Source organism: Populus euphratica, unplaced genomic scaffold (assembly GCF_000495115.2).
Source record: "Populus euphratica unplaced genomic scaffold, PopEup_1.0 scaffold68.1, whole genome shotgun sequence".
Classification (NCBI taxonomy): Eukaryota; Viridiplantae; Streptophyta; class Magnoliopsida; order Malpighiales; family Salicaceae; genus Populus; species Populus euphratica.
Window position 1 is genome coordinate 543,230 of NW_011499901.1, and position 22,431 is coordinate 565,660.

Here is a 22,431-nt window from a genome sequence, read left to right on the forward strand (position 1 = left end):
TAAAATCAAATTTTGCTCCAGCCGATCCATCCTGATCTAGAATATAGAATAATCATAAATATTATTTGACTCTGATTTTAATTAGGTTTGACGGGTAGAAGAATTTCCATCTAGAGTATACTTAACCGATTCTATTTTTCAATTAATTTCTCAAAGATGAAATATCTGAATCATAAAATTATTAAATATGGTATAAATTTCAAACTTAAAAAATATTAAGGTGCTGATGTTTTGTTACTTATTCACTATAACTAGTTTTAAAGAAAGAGATAAACATTAAAAAAAAATCTATATTCCGCTAAAAATATCTCAATTTAAATGATTTTTCTCCAAGAATTGGATCTTTTCATTTATTTAAAGTGAGTTTCACATAATAACTAATAAAATATCACTAAAGTAATTTTATTGGCGCCGCGAAATTACATATACAGATGATTAAAATCCTCTGTAAACACAGAAGTAATTTTCCACGTGTTATAGTAAAAAATAAAATAGTGCTAAAATCTAGAGGGTAAGGTGTCCGAATTTTTTGTTCTGGACAAGCGTTCCACGATTAGCTTGTAAGGGATAAACATGTGGTGAGCAGCGACAGCGATGGCCTCAACTACGTCCCCTTATTGATTTCTGGAGTTTGGCAATCGCAACACGTGTCCCATTCACCTACCGCCTTGCCGGCACTAAATTTCAAGCTCAAAAATGGTTCACACTAGGAGAAGCCGAAAGTGCAGCAAGCAGACAGTTTTGCACCTCCAATGCGCTCCTTTTTCCGTCGATGGAGCCTCATTTTCGCCTGTCAGAAAATCAGCCAGTGGCCGGGTTCGGTTCACACGGCAACCCTGAACCCTTATAAAAGTGTGTAGAAAACACCGAGATAAAAACAAAGAGGATAGGAGAATGGAAGCCAGCGAAGATCTTCTGGCACGAGAAATCCACTTCCAATTAAAATTAAAAAAATATTTCCTGTCAATTTCAATCTTTGCAGGGAACCCAAATTCCATATCGAGAGTTTAATGACGGCTTGGCAGTCCAACGCCGCCTTATTAATTAGATATTACTCGTGTCACCCTTTAGCATTTCATTACTGTAACATAATAATACAAAAATTGTAATTAATAGAAGGGTAGTGTTCATGTATCCATGTATTTTTTATTTCAGGAGTATAAAAAATTATTTTGAAATTATTTTAAATATATATATATTTTATTTTTTAAACCAGACATGTTTCTATTTTTACTATTTCCATTTCTTATGTTGTGTTCTTTGAATTTTAATAATTTCCTTTTTTTTATTGTAGTGAGACATGACACTATTTTAAAATTTTATTTTTAATGAAGAAATAAAAAAAATAAAAAAACTATTCATCTATAAAAAAAATTAGCAACACAGCACGGATAACTAAACTAGTTCTTAACAAAATTTAGATGGCAAGTCATCACGGCAATTTTTTTTTATTTTTAATATGAGAAAAATGGATAAAGCAACCGAAAGGAAGCGGCATTTACGTAAATAAAAACAAACCACACACCTCTCTATCCTCGTTAATTTTCACCCTGAACAGAGTGACTGTTGCAAGCACCCAGTGAACAGAGAGCCTCTACTATGTTAAACTCTCCCTCCGCAGACAACTATAAATTCCGAAACTTTTGACTCTTTTCTCACTCTCTCTCTCACACATTTTTCTCCTTTACAAACGTATCAGTTCACGACTCTCGCTTCTCTCTCTCTCCCCCCCTCTCTCTCTACATGTACATATACTGCAATTAGCGGCAGAGTTCATCGCGCTGGTTGCAATGGAGCTCTCAAGCAGGACGATGAAGCTTTTTCTGCTTTCGATTTTTCTATTACAGGCGAGGATTTTTTTTAATGTTTTTTTCCCCACACATTCCCTTGATTTTCCCCCTTCTTCTTAAACGTGTCCGTTTGAAGAAGATTCTGTTTTTTTTTTTTAAAAAAAATTTTAGAGTTCGATTTTTGTTTTGTAAGGGTTTCATTTCTTTTCCTCTGGTTTTTTTTTTAGAAAATTATAATTACTATAATTTGTTTGATTTTTTTTTTTTGCTTTTGATTTTCACATTACGTGTCCTCATAGTGAGTGTGAGGACTAGCATTTCTATAGTCTCCAGTTTCTAAGAACTTAAGGACTGAATTGCACTTTTTGACGAGTTTTGGTACTGAATTTGAAATTTATGAATATGCAGGTGTTTTATGCAGTATCTATAGTCAGCGCGGAGAGGTCTGATGCACGGTCGCTTAAGACACGAAATGCAGTATCAGGGTGAGATTTTTTTCTTTCCTTTTTTTTTAATTTTTTTTATTGTAATTAAAATAAAATAGCTTGGATTCTATTTATTTTTGAAATGATTTTCAGGGAGATACATTCACAGGAATATTGTGCAATGTATGATATTTGTGGTGCACGTGAAGATGGAAAAGTCGTGAACTGTCCTTTTAGCTCCCCATCTGTGAAGGTATCTGGGTTTTTTTTTTTTAATTTTTTTTTTTCATTTTAAAAACTTGGATGCTGCATTTTGCTATAGTTCCTGAATATGCCAGTACGTGCTTCTTCTTCTTTTTTCTATTTATTTATCAGCCAGATGACTTGCTTTCACAAAAGATTCAAAGCCTATGCCCTACAATCACTGGCAATGTTTGTTGTTCAGAAGCTCAGTTTGAAACTTTACGGTCACAAGTCCAGCAAGTAAGAAGACTTTCCGGCAACAAGATTGAGTACATGTACACATGTTTGAGAAGCTTTTTAAGTGTTTTATTTATGTTTTGCAGGCAATTCCATTTCTGGTCGGCTGTCCTGCATGTTTGAGAAACTTTTTGAATTTGTTCTGTGAGCTTACCTGTTCCCCGCATCAGAGCATGTTTATTAACGTGACTTCTACGGATAAGGTTTGCAGTTCCTACTGTTTTGGTTGGATTTCTAAAGAGATTTTAGCGTTCTCGTATTATCACGAGCAAGAAAAATTCCAATGTGTTGAATCTGTTATGCGAATTAGCCAATAAATCAATGTCTTGCATCTTAGTTCTATTGCTTATCGCATAATAACATGTTGTGAATTTTAAAAAGGAAACGCTTTGCTGTAGCCTATTCTGAGTATTGTGTTTTTGATTGAACTGATGGTTGTTGGAGTTCTTCTTGGAACTTGACACATCATTCTTTTTGCTGAAGAGAGTAATTTTATTTAAGGTGTCTTATTCTCTTTTCAGGTTAAAGGCAATTTGACCGTGAGTGGCATTGATTTTTATGTATATGATTCTTTTGGTGAAGGGTTGTATGAATCTTGCAAGGATGTAAAGTTTGGGACCATGAATAGTCGGGCTCTAAATTTTATTGGTGCTGGTGCTAAAAATTTCACAGGTGATTTTTTACTTTAAAGCCGTAGCTTAAGATTCTTCTCCCTCATCTCTCTAGTCTCTTCTCTCTGTCTCTCTATCTCCTAAACATGATGAGGGCGTCGTCGTACGTACAAAGCGAACTCAAAATTTCTACTGTACCCATGATCTTAAAGTGGGTGATGATTTTGGGTTTGAAGACTTTGCTGGAAGTTAGGCTTGAAGTGGAGAAATGGGGGTCTATCTCAGAATGAATTTCTATCCGAGGAAGAATTTCTTTTGGATGAGTTTTTTCTCCATGTCATGCTTCTGTTCCTTGGAAGTTTCAGAGCTCTACTCCTTGACTTATTGCTTCTGTTTTATGCATGATTTTCTATGTTTTTGTATGACTTATAGTGCTTATGCCATGAATTATTTTCGGCAGAGTGGTATGCATTTATTGGTAGACGAGCACCCCTTAATGTGCCGGGCTCACCATATGCTATGACATTCAAGCCTTCTGCTCCTGAGTCATCTGGAATGAAACCCATGAATGTTTCTACATATTCATGTGGTGATATTTCACTGGGTTGTTCTTGTGGTGATTGTCCTCAATCTCCTGTTTGTGCAAATACTGATCCTCCTCCACATCACGAGGGGGCTTCTTGTGCGGTGAGAATTGGATCTCTCAAGGTGAGGTATCATGCAGAAGATAACTTTTGAATTTTTCCTTTTCCACTGATTTACTTGTTTGGTTTGGATGCACAGTAATGACATTCCTCGATTTTGTCACGTAAAGTATTTTTATGTTTTGCTAATTCATTTTCACTGTTCACCATTTTACTTCTGCAGGCCAAATGTGTCGACTTTATTCTAACAATCCTCTATGTTATATTGGTTTCCATCTTTTTGGGATGGGGCTTGTTTCATCGAAAAAGAGAAAGGGACCAGAGTTCTAGAATGAATCCAGTGTCGAATATCAAGGACAGTGGTGAAGTTACTGGGAAGAAGGATGAGAACGTTACCATGCAGGTGCCTCCGGATTCTAACCTATTCTTATCTAGTGGTTTTGTAGCTCTTTCTTTTTGACCTTAATCTGATCAGTGAAAAGGTCTGCTCAATTCATTGGCCAATGTTTCTGAATTCTTTTAACTACTTTTATAAGATGCTTGAAGATTCTCCTCAAACCGGAAGCAGGGTTCAGCTTTCAATTGTTCAAGGATACATGTCGAAGTTCTACAGGTCGACCAAGTTTGCTATTAATGCTATCAGAGTAACTGAATTATTTTTGACCTTTTTGGTTTGTTTATATTTCAGGTGTTATGGAACATGGGTTGCTAGAAACCCAATCCTTGTGTTGATCTTGTCGTTGGCTGTAATTCTTTTACTTTGTCTAGGTCTCATCCGTTTCAAGGTGGAGACACGGCCTGAGAAGGTAGAATTGAACATACAAATCGCTTCTTTATCTTCTCTGTTTAAATCCCAGAGAAAGGGGGTGTTTTTGTTTTTTAACCATTCTACAGTTTTTACTAATATTTTGTCCCAACAAAGTCTTGATGCTAGAATTAACAAAATTGATGAATATTTCTGGAAAGAATTAGAGGAGGTCAATGAATCCATTGAAATGAATATGAGAAACTAATGTGCATTTGGAAGTGACAGATTGGGGGCAATATTCTTCTTTGGGAGAGTGGACATTATTTCCTGGAGAAGTCATAAAAAAATATCTTATCTATTATGCATTTAGTTGCTTAGTTGACCATGATTCAAATTCTGGGCAATTGGTCTAATAGAGTATTCATTATTATACTCTTATTAGTGCTACATTTCTCCATATGTCATCAAACTGCTAATACGTGTACTATTTCAGCTATGGGTAGGGCCTGGGAGTAAAGTTGCGGAAGAGAAAAGGTTTTTTGACACCCACCTAGCCCCCTTTTACAGAATTGAGCAGGTCCTGCAGTATTCTACTCATGTTTCTTATAGTTTTTGCTCCCTGTCTTGTTTTCTTGTGCTCTTATTTTGGTCTTTACAAATATACTCTTTGAGATGCTGGTTCTAGAGATTGAAAACTAGTTTCCCGTTAGTTATCACCAGCAGAACAATTTTTCTCTCCTTTTCTTCTCTGTATCAAGCGAACCAACTTACATTGGCTATGCCTTTCCTTTTCATCACAAAAATTTGCCATGAAAGTGACTGCAAATAGATCGACAGCATCAATCATCACACCACTAAATGCTGTATTTATCATTATAATTTGCATGCATGTGGACTGTCATACCTGCATTATGTGATCGTTGCCCTTTTCTTTTCAATGTTTGAGCACAGAAAGACCACTTTGCATTATTCTGACTGCTTTTTTGATACATGATTTCTGATGATAAAAATTTACTTGCACATCGTTTTGTTTACTTGATTTGGAATAGTTTTGCATATTCATAGCTGCAGGATTTTTAGTCCTCTTCCAATTCTGGGAAGAACTAACGGTGACATGTTTTCCAGCTAATTCTAGCGACTGTTCCAGAAGCTGGGGCACAGAAAAGACCAAGTATTGTGACAGAAAACAACATCAAATTACTTTTTGAAATACAAAAAAAGGTATTCATTTGTGTGGTGCCACTTCCCAGACTTTTTTGGGAACAGATTGTTGCATGCATCACCATGTATCAATCGAGTTTTCATTTGCTGTTCTATTATATTATTTTTTCCATTTTCTTATTGGAAAAGGGTGATCTGAAATGTCATAGATTAATAGCATTCTGCTCTGACAGGTTGATGGAATCCATGCAAATCATTCTGGAACAATGATATCTCTGACTGATATTTGCTTGAAGCCACTGGACAAAGATTGTGCTACTCAGAGTTTACTGCAGGTTTTTTTATTGCTTGACGATCTTTATTGTCGATATGCAACAAAATGCTTAAAACTATGTAAAAACGAATTTGTTCCACTCCAAGTTAGTGGTAACAATTTTAATAGGACTTTAGGAGTTCCTTATAAGGCTTTCCACTGTCCAGTTGCATGATTTTGCAACAATGGAAGATGAATCTAGGGGTATTTATTTTGATTTTGACCAGTCACTAACTCTCTCTCTCTCTCTCTCTCACCCCATCCCCCCCTTCCCATCAGTATTTCCAAATGGATCCTCAAAATCTCGATAATTATGGAGGAGTTGAGCACGTGAACTATTGTCTCCAGGTACATCTTCTCAGTCTCAGGTTTTAATAATTCTCAAAGTCATGTCTTCCTCTCCCACTCCCTATCTCAGGTCCAAGAATTCTCTCTGTCTGATTATTATGATGATACCATGTTATTTCAGCATTATTCCTCTGCAGACACATGTCGGAGTGCCTTCAAAGCTCCCCTTGATCCAAGCACAGCCTTGGGAGGTTTCTCTGGGAACAATTATTCGGAGGTATTTTTTTCTTTCCTCATAAATAGCAATCCAAGTGGATCATATGTCTATAACAATCCTCCAACCACTTCTCTGTGACAGGCATCTGCATTTATTGTAACTTATCCAGTAAATAATGTGATTGATAAAGAAGGGAATGAAACTGATAAGGTGGTTGCTTGGGAGAAGGCTTTTATTCAGTTAGTGAAGGTTTGTTTTCTGTCTCAGTCCAGTGATTGTGTATATGGTGTCTGGAACAGAAATGTATCTCCATTTTCAGATAACATCTTCACCGAAATGTTTTTCATGGTTGTTAAAATTTGTTGACATGAACAATATGAAGAGAAGGGAGAAATAAGATAACACAGAAGCAGCTTCGCTGTTGGAGCAACAGACCATCCTACTTAGGACCCAGTTTCCATTTGTTAAAAGTAGAAATCCGAATCTTTTGCTTTTAATTAAGCTATGAATCAGGGCTAAGATGTAGGAATCCACTATCAAACATAAAAGAAAACAAAAGGGCTGCAGATATCAAAATGAGTGAAAGATATTAGATCTGATCCAAACCGTTTGTGCCTTTTTCTTCAAATTGGATCTGCTGCAAGCAGCAAGTGCTATCCTGAATACTTGACTGCTTAGTAACATATATCTGCTTCATCATTTCTGTTGTTAATCATTGGAGGTTTACTGCTTCATTTTCTCTAAATCATTTCGTGTTTTTCATGGGACAGAATGAATTATTGCCAATGGTGCAATCTAAGAATCTCACTCTTTCTTTTTCTTCGGAAAGCTCCATTGAGGAGGAACTAAAAAGAGAAAGCACTGCTGATGTCATAACTATATTGGTGAGCTTTTTTCTTGTTTAAGAAAAAAAAGACATTTCCATTTTAAAGTTATGGAGAAAACAGGATGTCAATTCAAGCATGATTGAGCCACTTCGTGTAATGTTTCAGGAGTGTGTTGGATGTCACTTATTTTGTTTAATTGTTGACGCTTCTTCCATTTCAGATTAGCTATCTTGTGATGTTTGCCTACATCTCTCTTACTTTGGGTGACACTCCTCATTTATCTTCGTTTTACATTTCATCTAAGGTATGTCCTTTTACTGGCTTGAACTTTGCCCTTTCCCTGGGTAGAACCTCTATTCCATTCCGAACTACTTATTGTATTCCATGAATGCTAGGTTTTCCGCATGAAATATTCATATTTTCTTTTAACTTTCCCCTTTCCCTCATTCAGTTTTTGTGATTGGTTGACTTACAGGTATTGCTTGGTCTTTCTGGAGTTATGCTTGTCATGTTGTCTGTTCTTGGATCTGTTGGATTTTTTAGTGCCATTGGAGTGAAGTCTACACTAATCATCATGGAAGTCATTCCTTTTCTTGTATTAGCTGTAAGTTTCCTTCTTGTTATTTCAGACTTCATGTGGTATTTGTCATTTTGCCTACATTAATTGTTGAGGGCGAGTTTTTAATAGGTTGCTTCAATTCTGACTAGCTATTTAGCTATTTTGCCCCTAGACTACATACATCTTTTGTTGAAATGGTTCATGGATAAAAAAGAAAGGACTAGTTGCCATTCCACCTGCTCAACTCAGCAATTGACTTGGGCTGGATAAAAAAGAAAGTGACACAAATGCTTGCAAATGCAAAGGCATGATTTGTAATAATATGAAACTATAAAGTCATCTATCGATTGACTCTATTTGTTTTATTTCTTGAGATTTAGCATAACTCTTTGGAGAATTCTTCAGATGTTTCATGCATATAACCTTTCTTGCATGCTGACCGACCATTATACTAGTCTTGAGGCTCTTAGTAAATATTATATTTATTTATTTCAATTTTTTTTTTTAATTTGAATGTTAGTATTAGATCAAATATTCTTCTATTTAATCTAGGTTAATTTCCAAAGCTAATTTTGACTAGTTTTTTGTAAGTATTGCTATAGCTTATATAATTAACTTTATCATATCAGGTTGGGGTGGATAACATGTGCATATTGGTGCATGCTGTCAAGAGGCAACCAATGGAGTTGCCGCTAGAGGGACGGATAAGCAATGCTCTTGTGGAAGTTGGACCATCCATCACACTTGCTAGTCTATCCGAGGTTTTAGCATTTGCAGTTGGAAGTTTCATTCCTATGCCAGCATGCCGTGTGTTCTCTATGTTCGCTGGTCAGATAATTTAATCCCTTTTGTTATACACAAGTTAATTTTTTTATTTCAACTCTTCTTTTTAAGATTGTAACACCATTTTATGCCATGCCTCTTTTGCAGCACTTGCTGTTCTTTTGGACTTTCTTTTGCAAGTTACTGCCTTTGTAGCTTTCATAGTTTTTGATTTTTTGCGAGCTGAGGATAAGAGAATTGATTGCTTTCCATGTCGGAAAATCTCATCTTCATCTGCAGACTCTGATAAAGGTAGTGTTCGGAGGTTGTTTATAACTCATATTTGACTTGATGGATTACCTCATTTGCCACTTGGTTTTGTCAACTGCTTTATTTTGTTCCTTAATGTAAACTTGAGGTGGTCTCTTATTGAAAAATGCAATGTGAATGTTTAGGTATTGGTGGGAGAAGACCTGGATTGCTGGCTCGCTATATGAAGGTGCTGATTTGTATTAATGAATTTTTCATAGAAATATATTTTCAAATGCTAATATGGTTATGCTATATGTTTGCAACTGCATCATATGCACCTGTGATTCTGATTTAGATTCATGGTACTCTGGTTTAAGATTCTTGAGAGTTTTATGCCTGATGAGGTGCTTCTTTTCTTTATAGAAGAAACAGTGTGTTTCTGCTGAACATTATTCACTAATCAAATTGACATTCTTGTCATTATTAGGAGATCCACGCACCCATACTCAGTCTTTGGGGAGTTAAGATATTTGTCATTGCCATCTTTGCTGCTTTCACATTGTCCAGCATAGTGAGATGCTCGATATTACTCTTTACACATTCATACCTACTGTAGGTGCCTGTTACATGTCTTACTCTAACTTGTCATAAATATATGGATCATATAGGCATTATCCACTCGAGTTCAACCTGGTTTAGAACAAAAAATTGTTCTTCCGCGAGACTCATATCTTCAGGTTCAATTTCTTGATACTGGTTTACAACTTGCTATGTGTGTGTGTGTGTGTATATGGATATGGTGTTCTATTGGCTGGGGAGTTTATCATGCAAGCCTTTTTTCCTGCAGGGCTATTTTAATAATGTCTCAGAGTATCTCAGAATTGGTCCGCCACTATATTTTGTAGTGAAGAACTACAACTATAGGTAATTCCAGTGCTTCTTTTTTGCATATTCCTTTCATTGCTGAGATCTTCAACTGATGCTACTGCACTCCACAGCTCAGAATCAAGTCAGACAAATCAGCTGTGCTCCATCAGCCACTGCAATTCAAACTCTCTTTTAAATGAGGCAAATCTTTCTAATCTAATGAACATCACTCTGTTATTTACTCCTTGTGGGCATTAATTATTGGAATGGTTGTTTTTCCTTTGACAAGAATCTTTTGTTGCCTTGCTTCTGCAGATTGCAAGAGCATCCTTAACACCAGAATCTAGCTATATAGCTATGCCAGCTGCTTCATGGCTTGATGATTTTCTTGTATGGATATCTCCTGAAGCTTTTGGCTGCTGTAGGAAGTTCACAAATGGGACTTATTGCCCCCCTGATGATCAGGTCGTTTTCTAATCTTTAACAAAAGCTGGCTTTTATTCTGGCATGGAATTTTGTGCACATTGGGCCCTACTATTATAGTCACATGGCTGCTCCTGCCTATGCAGTTCATACGATCATTGTGTAATATTCTCCTTATGCTGTGGCTTAAAATTAAAGTGAAAGTCCATTAAATGGTAGATCAAATTAAAACTGTGAGACTTAATTAAACTGGTAATGACACACCCAGAGTTCAATATGAGACCAATTGCAAGCTCCTGCTGGTGATTATAGCAATTGATTACCAGCCTGAGCATCCATGGTAATTATGGGGATATTGTCATGATAACCTACCTTTTCATTTTCTGCTCTTATTTCTATTGCTTCCCATTGGTGTCATTATTTATTCTCATTAATAATGCTGAAGCTGACTTCCTTTTTCCTGTTTTTCCCAGTCTCCTTGTTGTTCATCTGATACAGGTTCATGTGGTCTTGGTGGGATATGCAAAGATTGTACTACTGTAATCCTCATTCTTTTCTTCTTGAAATTTTATGAAACAATTTGCTGCCCATTTTCCTTTGAAATATTTTGTTCTTGACTGTCATTTATATCAAGTCAGTAGCATCTATCATTTCTTATTTGTAGCTAGATCAATTACTAACATTTGGAATTTTTCAGTGCTTCCGTCACTCAGATTTGAATAATGATCGTCCATCTACATCTCAGTTCAAGGAGAAACTCCCATGGTTCCTCAATGCTTTGCCCTCTGCTGACTGTGCCAAAGGCGGCCATGGTGCTTACACTAGCAGTATAGATCTACAAGGTTTGCTGAGTTGGACATTTGTTCTTTCAATCCAGTTTGATAAATCTTAGGGAAAGTCACGCTCACATATGCATGCTTTAAAATAGTTTGTCTGCATGCCTTATGGTGGCTTGTTTTTTGAATGCGAATAAACTCCTCAACCCCTTTCTCTCCTTATCAGGCTATGAGAATGGTGTTATTGAAGCATCATCCTTCCGTACATATCATACACCTCTTAACAAGCAGGTAGGTAGTATGTTCTAATGTTAAAATTTGCTCAATGTGATATGTTTCTTGTTTCTGTTTGAAAACATTAACATCTATTTTAGATTGACTATGTCAATTCAATGAGGGCTGCTCGAGAGTTCAGTTCAAGGGCTTCTGATTCTTTGAAGGTAAAATATCAGCGATAGTGATTACTGCATGGTCAGACTGATGTTATCTTTTTTAAATAAATTATCAAGGTCAGATTTTCTAGTCTTGTCTTTCCCCTATGCTAGGAAGCCAACTCTTGTTGCTACTTTGCTCATCAAAGGACTGATTCTTTATGAATTTATTTACGACCTCCTACCTTAACATTAAAGAAGAATAGTTTTACCTGTTCATCCCATGTTCACTGTTGTTTGCAGACGGCATGGCCCATAGTTGGCTGTACACTAGAAAGGCTGTCTCTTAAATGACGTTTGTTATCCTGTGCAGATGGAGATCTTCCCATACTCTGTATTTTATATGTTTTTTGAACAATACCTTGATATATGGAGGACTGCATTGATCAACCTCGCCATAGCAATTGGTCAGTAACCCCTTAGAAATTCAGAATTTGAACTGACATCATCTTATTTTCTGTGGAGTTCATCAATTACATGCTTGGGTTTTTTTCATCTCATTTTCTTGTGTTCTTGATGATAAAGCTGTCTTTTTTTTTTTTTTTCATGAATTGCTTCTTTTTTTCACTGAGAAGCTAAGCTTTTATTAACATGTTCTTCAATACTTGTAATCAGCAAAAATTCAGGCCTTTCAAAACTGAAGAGATTGTTTTGTCGATTTTTACTGCTTATGTCTATATCATTAATCATTTAATGATATCTCACCGTGGTCTGAGTAAAAAATTTACCTATGCAAATTTGCACTGTCAACCTTTATTGTTAATTGTTCTTCAAATGAAGTTTTGGTTTAACATAACTGGTCATTTTCCCTTCCATAAAACCTAAACTGGTTGGTTTTATTTCCTGATGTACCAGGAGCGGTATTTGTTGTTTGCTTGGTCATCACTTGCAGGTAGGTGTCCTATTTGCCAATATTCACCTTTTCCTTCACCCAAAAATACTGGCTTCAGTGTTCGGTTCTTTCCAAATGAACTGAACTGCTGTATTGGAGAATGACTTCATGATTACTTTGTTTCTTAACTTTCTTTGAAATGTAGTTTGTGGAGTTCTGCTATCATTTTGCTGGTGTTGGTAATGATAGTCGTGGATCTCATGGTAACTCTGCTTCCTTTATCAATATCTACGTATTTTTCATTTTATTTGTAACAATTAACCTGTTCTGCCCATAGTATAATCCCTCTGCTTACAAGATTAAACTCCACAGGGCGTGATGGCAATTCTGAACATTCAACTGAATGCAGTCTCTGTTGTCAACCTTGTCATGTCAGTGGGCATTGGTGTTGAGTTCTGTGTACATTTAACACATGCTTTCTCGGTTAGCATCACATCATTCTCCATTTTCTTTATATATCTTCTCTACTTTCTTCTGATAAGTCACTGCCAATTCTGTTCCTCCGATGGAACTTCAAGTTCATTCTCTTCTATTCCATTCAGTTAAAAGATGAATAGATGGAATCTGCATTTGGTTATTTTGGCTTAGTAGTGGTTGTTTACTAATGCAACTAGAGAAATGGTTTTCCTTCTGAATCTGGGAACTTTAATCTTTCAGCTCTAAGGTTATTATTGGTGCAATACTATACCTTTTCCTTTGGCTGCATGTTCTTACTCTTTTCTTAAACAGGTGAGTAGTGGCGACAGAGACCAAAGAGTCAGGGACGCTCTGGGTACAATGGGAGCTTCTGTCTTCAGGTTCTTTTTTTTTTTCTGTGGCTCATGTCATGAACTAGATTTTGCTGAGACCTCTGGGCAACTCACTCTGTTGATACAAATTATAGAATATTTTGATTGACACCTCCTTTATATTAGACTCCGTTCATCTTAGCTATTAATTATCACATGCAAGCCACTTGTTTTCCTAAAAAATCACCTAAGAATCATCAAAAAGTGAAAAAAGAAAAAGAAAACAGGACTTGATTTGTTATCAATTTTATCATATTGTAAATCAAAAAATCATCTTAACTCAATAACTTAAACAATTAGGTTGGTTTCTAAGATATGATTTAATATTATTCTCTAACATAAATGATATTATAGTTACAATATTGGGTGGTTGATTATTTTTTTAATTAATTTTTGATGATTTTTTATTTTATAAGAAAACATGTGTAATTCAGGTATTATTTTAAATAATTTTGATGCAGCCGCCCTTTTTCCATGAGATACACCATGAAAGAACTAAATTAAAAATAGAAAGGCAAGAAAGGGAAATATAAAAACACGTCTTTTGCACCCCATCAATGCATACATCACTGCAGATGTGATTTTGAGCTCAAATCACGTACCTTTATTTCCATGTGGAATTCTGTATTAATTGCAATTATCTTGTTGAAAAATTGTCTGCAATGTAATTTTGCAGTGGCATCACATTAACAAAACTCGTTGGCGTGATTGTTCTTTGCTTCTCAAGAACAGAAGTTTTTGTGGTCAGTGTTTCTCCACTCGAATACCCATCAAATGAAGCAATATTTTTCTGTTTATTTACCACCGTCCTCTCGTGCTCTGCAGGTTTATTACTTCCAAATGTACCTTGCACTGGTCCTCCTTGGTTTCTTACATGGGTTGGTGTTCTTACCGGTAAGTTTATCGCGCTTTTCAAAACCTCTCCTTCCACTTAAATATTGTTTGTTACTGTGTTTCAAAAATGTTTTTGAAAAAAATTAATTTTTTTTATTTTGATTTTGAATTAATATATTTTTGATATTTTCAAATCATTTTGATGTGCTGATTTTAAAAATAATTTTTAAAAAATAAAAAAAATATTATTGACATACTTTTCTAAATGAAAAGTACTTTAAAAAACAACAATAACCATATTTACCATATCTTGGATTTAGTGGTTCAGTAGCAATCTCCATATTTAGAGGGAAAACAAATCCATCAATCAGTAAAATGTTGTCTCAACTCTTAGGAACCAAACTTCAGGGGAAGCTGAGGTTTTTTATTTTGCCTTCAATATAGATCAATTTGTAAATTCTCATCTCCTTTTCTCACCGAATCATATTGAAAACATTGTGCGGATCAACTGTTCGCAGGTTGTATTAAGCATGTTTGGCCCCCCTTCAAGGTGTAAACTTGTCGAGAAGCAAGAAGACCGGCCATCGGTTTCCTTGCGGCCTTGAGAAGCTGTATTGCTGTATCATAGTTCTTTTTGGCAGGCTAATCAATATTTTCTTTTTTCTTTTCTTCGAGATACTAAGTTAAGTATAGAATTAGTGAAGCAAAGATGCTCAAATGGCAATCCTGAAATATGTAAAGTACGGTGTGTTTTTCCAAAAGGAAGAAAATCATTCAGCTACAAGGTTGTCAGATTTGCCTGTTTTCTTTTCAAGCACGCTTCGGCTGTTGATTCCAATTGCTTGTACTTCATTTGGGCTAAAGCCATCTCGGCCTAGTAATAAAAACCAGATTTCTGGGTTAAAAGTAAAAATGGGAGAGAAATCCACAAGAAATATTTTTCATAATATACCTTGAATTGCAACAAGACTTGGGTTGCGGATGGGAGAATTCAAAAAAATATTTTTTTTGTTCTTTGATTCAGATTGATCCAGTCTTGGGTCAACCACGTCCAAGCCAATCCCGATTTTAAAACAATCAAAGTGGGTCTGGGTTTTAAAACAATAATAATGATAAGAAAATACCCCGGAGATTTAGTTCTGGTGAGGAAGAAGAATGGTACATTTCTGACGAGGAACAGGGGATATCTGATATACCGAAGAGAATATCTGAAAACATACGCAAGTTCATCAACTTCTCTTACAAAGGCTCCCAACCAGGCCATGCATGGAACTCCAACCCTAGCAAAAACACAGGCTTCCACTAATTTCATTGCATAGCTTTTCTTCTATACAGATCATGACGGAGAACTTCGTATTCCTGTTTGTGGAATCGTTCTGATCTATCATGCTCAAATCTTTATGTCCATCAGAAAGAATTTAACATCGAATGGCAATGCCATGGACTACATGGAGGATTGAGAAGATCAAGACAGCCCACTGCTGTGCGAAGACCTCCCTAAAGGACGAGGAGAAACTTCGAGCAAGAGTTTAATTGTCTGGTTACCAGATGAACCGCATATAGCAATACACTCCTCCAAATCATCATCACATGTCAATAAGACCCACTCAGAATCATCATCCAAGTACTTCAGATCAAATCTATGTATGTCATCTATGTTAAACCGTCTTACGATCTCTTGCAATAGATCCTTGAATCCCCATTTGTTTGACATGCGGAGCCGAATTATCTCATTTCCATACGTGACTTTCAATCTGTGAGCATCCGTTTCTTGAGACAACCGGCTACTATCTTTAGACAAGGGCGGAATGCTCCCCAGTTCCGCAAGAGTTTTATGACTCTGGGATCTTGGCATTATCTCCTGTTCTCCTGGACTTGATGCATGGAGCTCCACATTGCTTTGGACCATCTTCAAAACACCATTGCCTGAGTTTTCTCCAGACACAGGATCTTCACTAGCAGCAATTGCCCCACTGGAACAGCTATGGCTTGAACTGGAACTCAGACTACATGAAGGTGAAGGTGATTTTGGTGCAGTAACTTGGGAGCTGAAAGTACCTCCTTCAGGCTGCATGCCTAATGGTTTTGGATGACTGCTTGGCTTTAAAGTTGATAGTGGACTAGTTCTGGACAAAGTTGGCGAGGCAAGCTCAGGGAAATTTTTATAAAAGGAATCAATCTGAACAGTGCCAGAGGCACCTTCAACTGAGTCAATAACACGTTGGAGTTTCTTTAAGGAGTGGCCAACCTTCTTGATTTTTCGAGAAGGCCAGCGGTTAATTCCATGTTGCCTGCATATTCTTTTCAACGTAGTGGGGCAAACTGAAATTTGTTGAAAAAGCAGGTAAGATGTCAAAACAAAGACAAATTCAACTCTGCAAAGCTAGAGGGTAATAAGAAATGTGTCATCAGTACTGTATGGGGGAGGGAATTTGTTCCAGAGTACTGTCATACATGTAACAATGCAAATGAAGGGTGGACAAATGCAAATTACTTGGTGGCACACCAGTCACACAAAATGTGAAAACCAAGAGACATTTACTGTAAATAAGAAAATAAAATATTCTATAATGGAATAAAGCTTACCACCAATACTCTTCGCAGCATCCTTTAAGCTGCCAGCAAAATATTGCCGAAGAACTTGCAAGGTGATTGTTTTTTCTGCTTTGGCACGTCTTTTTTCTCCTGTTTTAGACGTGCCAGCACTTGAAAAGCTACCTTCAGCAGAAGTAGACTCTCTGCCACATTTAATACTCTCTCTAAAGCTATAATCTTCTCGATTTTCCCTGTTCTCATTGGATTTTTCACGCAGCATTACCTTTTGTTTGTCTTTTTGGGATAAAGAGTTGTTACTTCCACTTGGTTGGACCTCTGAGAGACAGGCAGTCCAGGGTGAATTATCTCTACCATGCCTTTCTGAACAAGGCTCTTTAACTGTTGATGCCTCTTCTCCACTAGATCTACCATCCGAAGGTACTAACACTTCACTGAATGGCAAATCAGTTTCCTCCACTAGTTCTTTGTCTGTTACTACCCGTAAAGTATGGCTAACACGCTGTATAATGGCGGACAGTGAATTAAGCATCTTCTTCTGCTCTTGAGGATCCCTGCAATTGACAGGCAAGAAGAACTCCAGGACAAAGTCTGTTGTACCAGTGTAAATGCTTCGCAAGCGAATTGCAACAGCGGCACACAGTCCAAACATCCTTGCATGGTGAGAAAGAGGATACTCAGTGTTGCCATATGAAGTTACGTCACCTGAGAAGCAGGGTTGGTTAGTCATAAAGGCTTGCCCAGCAACTCCTTGACCCTTTAGCAAGTGATGCTCTGAGCACGCCTCTTGAAAACCCTGGATAGCAGAATCAGCTACACAGCAAGCATCATCCACAGTAGAAACACATCGATAATAATTCTCGTTGGAATGCCGGCAACCTCCCTTGCCTTGTTGGGTACATGGGACCCAAGTTTGAGCTAAGGGCAATCCGTGTGTCTCACAGGCAGCTCTCAGAAGCTTTTGAATCTCGGGTAATGCAGCTTGGTAGGACATATTACATGCCTGGTGAAAGGAAAAAATCCCACTATGACCTCAAAAATACATAGAGAACTTAAAGAGTAACAATTTTCTTCTGCTATCTTTCTTGTTTTACCTGTAAGTTCTGTATGCTTGGAACTTCAGAACTCCTAAGATCAACAGTCTGCAAGTTAAAAAAGCTTATTATAAACACAAGTTTGAGTGCACTGCTAACATACTTCTGAATTTGGACATTGCACATTTTGAACACAAGGTTCTATCTGAAGTGAACATGTGAGCAATTGTTGTTTACAAATTGAAAACAAGAAGCCATAGCTGAACAAAAATAAGTAACCTCAAAAATGAAATCACTTGACAACAAAGCACTACCAAGTAAAATATACAGAAAAGTTGAAATTTGATTATTGATCCTGCTAAGTTACTAAAATCAAGCTCCCACTTCAAGGTTTAAATGTCAAAACTATAGGCAATCAATGCTTGAAAAAGGACTCTTATTTGGGACCTAGTACCTAAATCTTAGCTTGTAAGACTTTCTGGCCCTGTGATTAGAATTTGAAAGGGTTCCAATCACACCTAGAGTGGGAGGCTTAGGTGAGGGAGCGGGATACTCGTTTAGCCTTGTAACTGTGTCAAGAAACAAAAGGTAAAAAAAAATGTAAGCATCCTGAAGGGCACCACCTTCACATTTTCTGGCAGAGCAAAATAAAGATTCAAGACCAAAAGGAAGCTGTATGTCACACCCCTCTCCTAATTACTATGATAATGCATCTTAGTTAAGTGTCTTTGATTATTTTCACTTTAGAATCTTAGTTTACTTAGCAAAGTAAACCAAGCTTTTTAGTTACTTTTTATTGCTATATTGTCAATCAATTTACCAATCAAACATGCATTTATAAGTTTACACAACCTGCTGTCCATCACACAAACTTACATGACATCTTTTTATCTCATCTAGTTCATTCACATATATTCTATAGCTTTGTACATAGATGTTCTATTTAGCAATGACACATTAAAAGTGTCGATACATGATATGTTACATATGAATTTATATGTGTAATGCCTCATACACAAAAACTAACCTATGAAAGATACAATAGCACTAAGAAAAAATTACTTAAGTTACACTTCAAGCTAGGATTCCAATGACACTTCTGTTGGTAACCTATCACCCAAGCCCTCTTTTATTCTCACTTTGATTCTCTGAAAATTGTTTATCAATTATTGATGAGATAAACCCCGTGAATGATTAAAGAAATAAGCATGGAAAACTTCACAAGTTTTCAACATTTAGGCACAACATCATATTGACATGATGTTCGCACAAGTTAACATGTATGACAATGCAATGTCCATATCTCACATATACTACCTCAATGGCAGTATATGTAGCATGTAGGTGGCCACTTTCATGTAAAGCAAGTTTTCCTCTTTTCACATGTCATGTGCTATTACATCAACAAAACATTTGGGCGGAAAACACATCCTTCACTTTAATAGAACACATCATAGTTCAACCTTTCACGATCATACTCTTATTTAGAAACTATCATATGAAGTTTCCATTCAAACTTAGGTCATATATATATATTCTGAAAATTCAGCAAGCATTTAAAGAAATTCTGCATACATAAAAATACCTACATCAATAGGATTTCTACATGTTAATTTAATCACTCACCTTAAACTTTAGCCCTTTTTCCTCTACTTTCTCTTTCTTTCTTTTTCTCTTCTTTCTTTTCTAACCTCACAATATATCTTTGGTTTTCTTTCTAACAATTCTATTGAATTTGGGCTCTAATACTCCACAATTTGTTTTTGGAATATATGGTTTAGTAGTGTTAGTTTGTAGGATGGTGTTTAGCTCTCTCTTAGGTTCAAGAAATGGAAGAAAGAGACGGAAAAGACGTAGTTGATACTGAAAACTTTGAAGGAGAGCACATCTCTACCTTCCTTTTGACATCTCACAAGCATGGCATGCCAAAACTTGTCCTACTTCACTCATATGACAGCAAAATTGTCATACTCCACCAACTTGGTCATTGGCCAACTTCACCAACTTTATCATGCAAAATCCATGCCACTTCTTCTACTTAAGTTGGTAATTGCATTTTGAACCTTCTTTTCTTTAGTTCTTTGGCTTTTGGCTCCTAATTTTCTCTAATCTTACTTTATTCTAAAGTAATCATCAATGATAGTAAACGCAGATTTAGGGGTGTTACACTGTATATTTTGAGTATATCTTTTCCACTGAGCTTCAGATATGTGCATATATGCAGGCCATATGGATGCCAGATTCTAGTGATTGGACATCAAGATTTTAGATAGCTTGTGAATCAAAAATTGAGGGCTTTCATCAATCAATTTAACATTCATCCTGGTGTTAGTTTATTAACACTCCTCAATGACGTGCTTTTCAATGCTGAAATACCTGAACTTTTAAACTGAGATGCAGAGAGAATCGTTCTGAAAATGGAAAACAAACCTCAAGAGCCTTGCAAACACTTTCAAGCTCGGGACGGTACTTGATCTTTTGTGAAGTGGTCACCACCTCAATAACACCCAAGCAAGTCCGGCTACCTTGTTCAAAAACAGGAAGGGCAAGAGTTCCACGTACATCATACAGCTGAGCGTGATTCACTCGTGGGTATTCATCACTTCTAAAGAATCGAACATCAGGAGTCCACTCAGGAACTTTACCCAAGAAAACCCGACCAGGCAAGCCAACTGAGTCCTTGGAATCCTCCTCAGCAGAAAATTGATATTTAACGGATATGTCTCTGTAACTCGCCAGTTTCTCACTGCTGGGATCAAGTGAAAAAGGTTGGTCATGGGTTGTAAGAACACGTCTACCTCCTCTATTAACAGGGACCCATATTTGTATAAGGACATCTTTATTTTTCGTTAAGTCCTTAATGCACTCCAATGCCTTAATTAATCTCCTCTTCACAGAAGTTTCGACACTTGGATTCGGAGAAGGTCCTATCCACCATCTTTTTCCAAGTTCAGAGCCATCAGTTGCATTGTCATCCCGTCCAGCTACAGAAAACGCAGTCTCACCAGCCGGACTTCTGGCTTGGATATCACTCAGAGTAGAATTCCCTGGCAACATTGATATCTGGTTATCTTCTTGATTGCCCTTTTGGGATGGACTAGAGGCTGAATCACCTTGGTTAATCTCTGGAGTGGGCCACATAAATGAAGAATCAAAAAAGGCAGCAGAATTGGACAGACTAGGATTAAGAAACTCAGATCCATCTGTTGTTTCTAACCAGCATCCTTCTAACAACAGTTCATCCATGTAGTCGAAATCCATAACTGAGACTGAATCAACCGTTGCGCCCAGCATCGTACCCGGTGATAAACCACCATCTTCCATCACGATCTTTTCTCAAAATCAAAACCAGAAGTACTGAAAAAGCTCAGCTTTTTGCATCAGATGACAGGGATCTCTAGGAAAAATTCAAGTCTTGAAGCCTTCGAAAGCCAACAACCTGTCCGTATTACTGAAACGCAATCAGCATAATAGAACACAGCAACCAACATAAAAACAACAAGTTCACGGGATGCAGGAAATCTCTATCCTATTTTACTTTGTCTGGAGAATGGAAAGGAAGGTTTCTACAAAAGCACCAGAGGTTTCTCATTTCATTTTTGCAATCTAAAGATGACCAAAGAAGCAAAAATCAAAAAAGATTATACATCAATACTTGCAAGCAACTAACACCAAGGTCAACCGAAGAATAAAAACCTTATTCGAAAACCACCATATCCATCGAAGCAGCATTATATTCTTGGTTTAAATTCCAAAGAGACCAAAAAATACAAAAAAAAATACAAACCCACTTTCCACAGATTCCTACTATATGATAGATAGAATAACAGCTTTCTCACTTTTGATTCAAGGTCCTCGATTTACCCACAAGAGATTAAAGAAACAGTGATAGTAATTCACAATCTCAAACTAATTCAGTAATCACCTCCAAAACAAGAACAGAAATGGGAAAAAAAAAAAGGAAGAAGAAGGAAACGAAGGGTTTATAGCTCACTCACTATCAAAGATTCTTGAAGATATCCTCAAAGGGTACTTTCCTTTTCTATTATACTCTATTTTATGTCTGTGAAGCAAGAAACATTCACAAAAGCTTGACCCTCATGAAAACCTCCTCCACCTGAAAATTACACAGCCCATCCCTCTCTCACACACACAGTAAGAATCTGTGACCTTTTAGCCTCTTGATTCCTTATTATTGTGCTTAAAGATTCTGCCGCTCTTCATGAGTGACCCCACATCACCAAACTCATCATATTGGGGGCCTTGAAACTCTCGCTGTTAGAGCAAGAAGTCAACTGTTTAAGGCCATATCATCGAACTACAGTAGACAAAGAGAGCCAAAATCTTCAACTTGATGCTGTAGTATTTTTTAAGTAAAAAACAAGTAAAAAAAAAATAGTATAACTGGAATCTGATATCTTCAAAGTTGCTAAAATGGGTATTCCATTTTTGCTAAAATTATTACTCAAATGTTTATTCATGGTTGTAATAATCGAGGAAGTGGGGACTTGGGGTTGTTTGACCCTTTGTCTTTTTGTTTAACGTTAACTGTCAACGTTTTTTCAGCTAAGTGTTTCTGTAATGATAATTGATTTGAATCATTCAAGATACGTGGCTTGAACGCTTCCTGGGATCGCTGAAAAGTTATTTAATCCGGGTTCATATTCGAGTCAGAGTTAGGTAAGAGTTACATCGGTTATTTTAAGTAAATTAAAATTATTTTATTTTATTTTCTTAAAAATAAAGTTAAAACAAT

General features: G+C 36.6%; 2 protein-coding genes across 3 annotated transcripts; one reads left to right on the top strand and one right to left on the bottom strand.

Annotated features, from left to right (window-relative positions):
* Nucleotides 1-1,526: 1,526 nt before the first annotated feature.
* LOC105132845 (Niemann-Pick C1 protein-like) lies at nucleotides 1,527-15,001 on the top strand. Its single transcript, XM_011036567.1, has 39 exons — nucleotides 1,527-1,847; nucleotides 2,199-2,275; nucleotides 2,369-2,468; nucleotides 2,591-2,698; nucleotides 2,782-2,898; nucleotides 3,217-3,367; nucleotides 3,767-4,014; nucleotides 4,174-4,353; nucleotides 4,487-4,563; nucleotides 4,639-4,756; nucleotides 5,192-5,275; nucleotides 5,824-5,919; nucleotides 6,093-6,194; nucleotides 6,452-6,520; nucleotides 6,642-6,737; nucleotides 6,819-6,926; nucleotides 7,448-7,561; nucleotides 7,725-7,808; nucleotides 7,980-8,108; nucleotides 8,693-8,891; nucleotides 8,994-9,137; nucleotides 9,281-9,324; nucleotides 9,565-9,648; nucleotides 9,746-9,814; nucleotides 9,925-10,001; nucleotides 10,076-10,145; nucleotides 10,260-10,409; nucleotides 10,841-10,906; nucleotides 11,065-11,209; nucleotides 11,370-11,434; nucleotides 11,518-11,583; nucleotides 11,888-11,981; nucleotides 12,430-12,466; nucleotides 12,612-12,669; nucleotides 12,779-12,889; nucleotides 13,196-13,263; nucleotides 13,931-13,997; nucleotides 14,080-14,148; nucleotides 14,607-15,001. The coding sequence occupies exons 1-39, from the start codon at nucleotides 1,791-1,793 to the stop codon at nucleotides 14,691-14,693; spliced, it is 3,885 nt and encodes a 1,294-aa protein (XP_011034869.1). The 5' UTR covers nucleotides 1,527-1,790; the 3' UTR covers nucleotides 14,694-15,001.
* A 77-nt stretch (nucleotides 15,002-15,078) lies between these two features.
* LOC105132846 (protein NLP4-like) lies at nucleotides 15,079-22,132 on the bottom strand. Of its 2 annotated transcripts, none has more exons than XM_011036568.1 (5): nucleotides 21,674-22,132; nucleotides 20,106-21,114; nucleotides 17,736-17,783; nucleotides 16,675-17,644; nucleotides 15,079-16,410 (listed from the first exon to the last, which is right to left on the bottom strand). In XM_011036568.1, the coding sequence occupies exons 2-5, from the start codon at nucleotides 20,997-20,999 to the stop codon at nucleotides 15,554-15,556; spliced, it is 2,769 nt and encodes a 922-aa protein (XP_011034870.1). In that variant the 5' UTR covers nucleotides 21,000-21,114; nucleotides 21,674-22,132; the 3' UTR covers nucleotides 15,079-15,553. The 2 variants fall into 2 exon arrangements, with proteins under 2 accessions (XP_011034870.1, XP_011034871.1); XM_011036569.1 differs by having other exon boundaries at nucleotides 20,106-21,126.
* Between the last annotated feature and the right edge of the window lie 299 nt (nucleotides 22,133-22,431).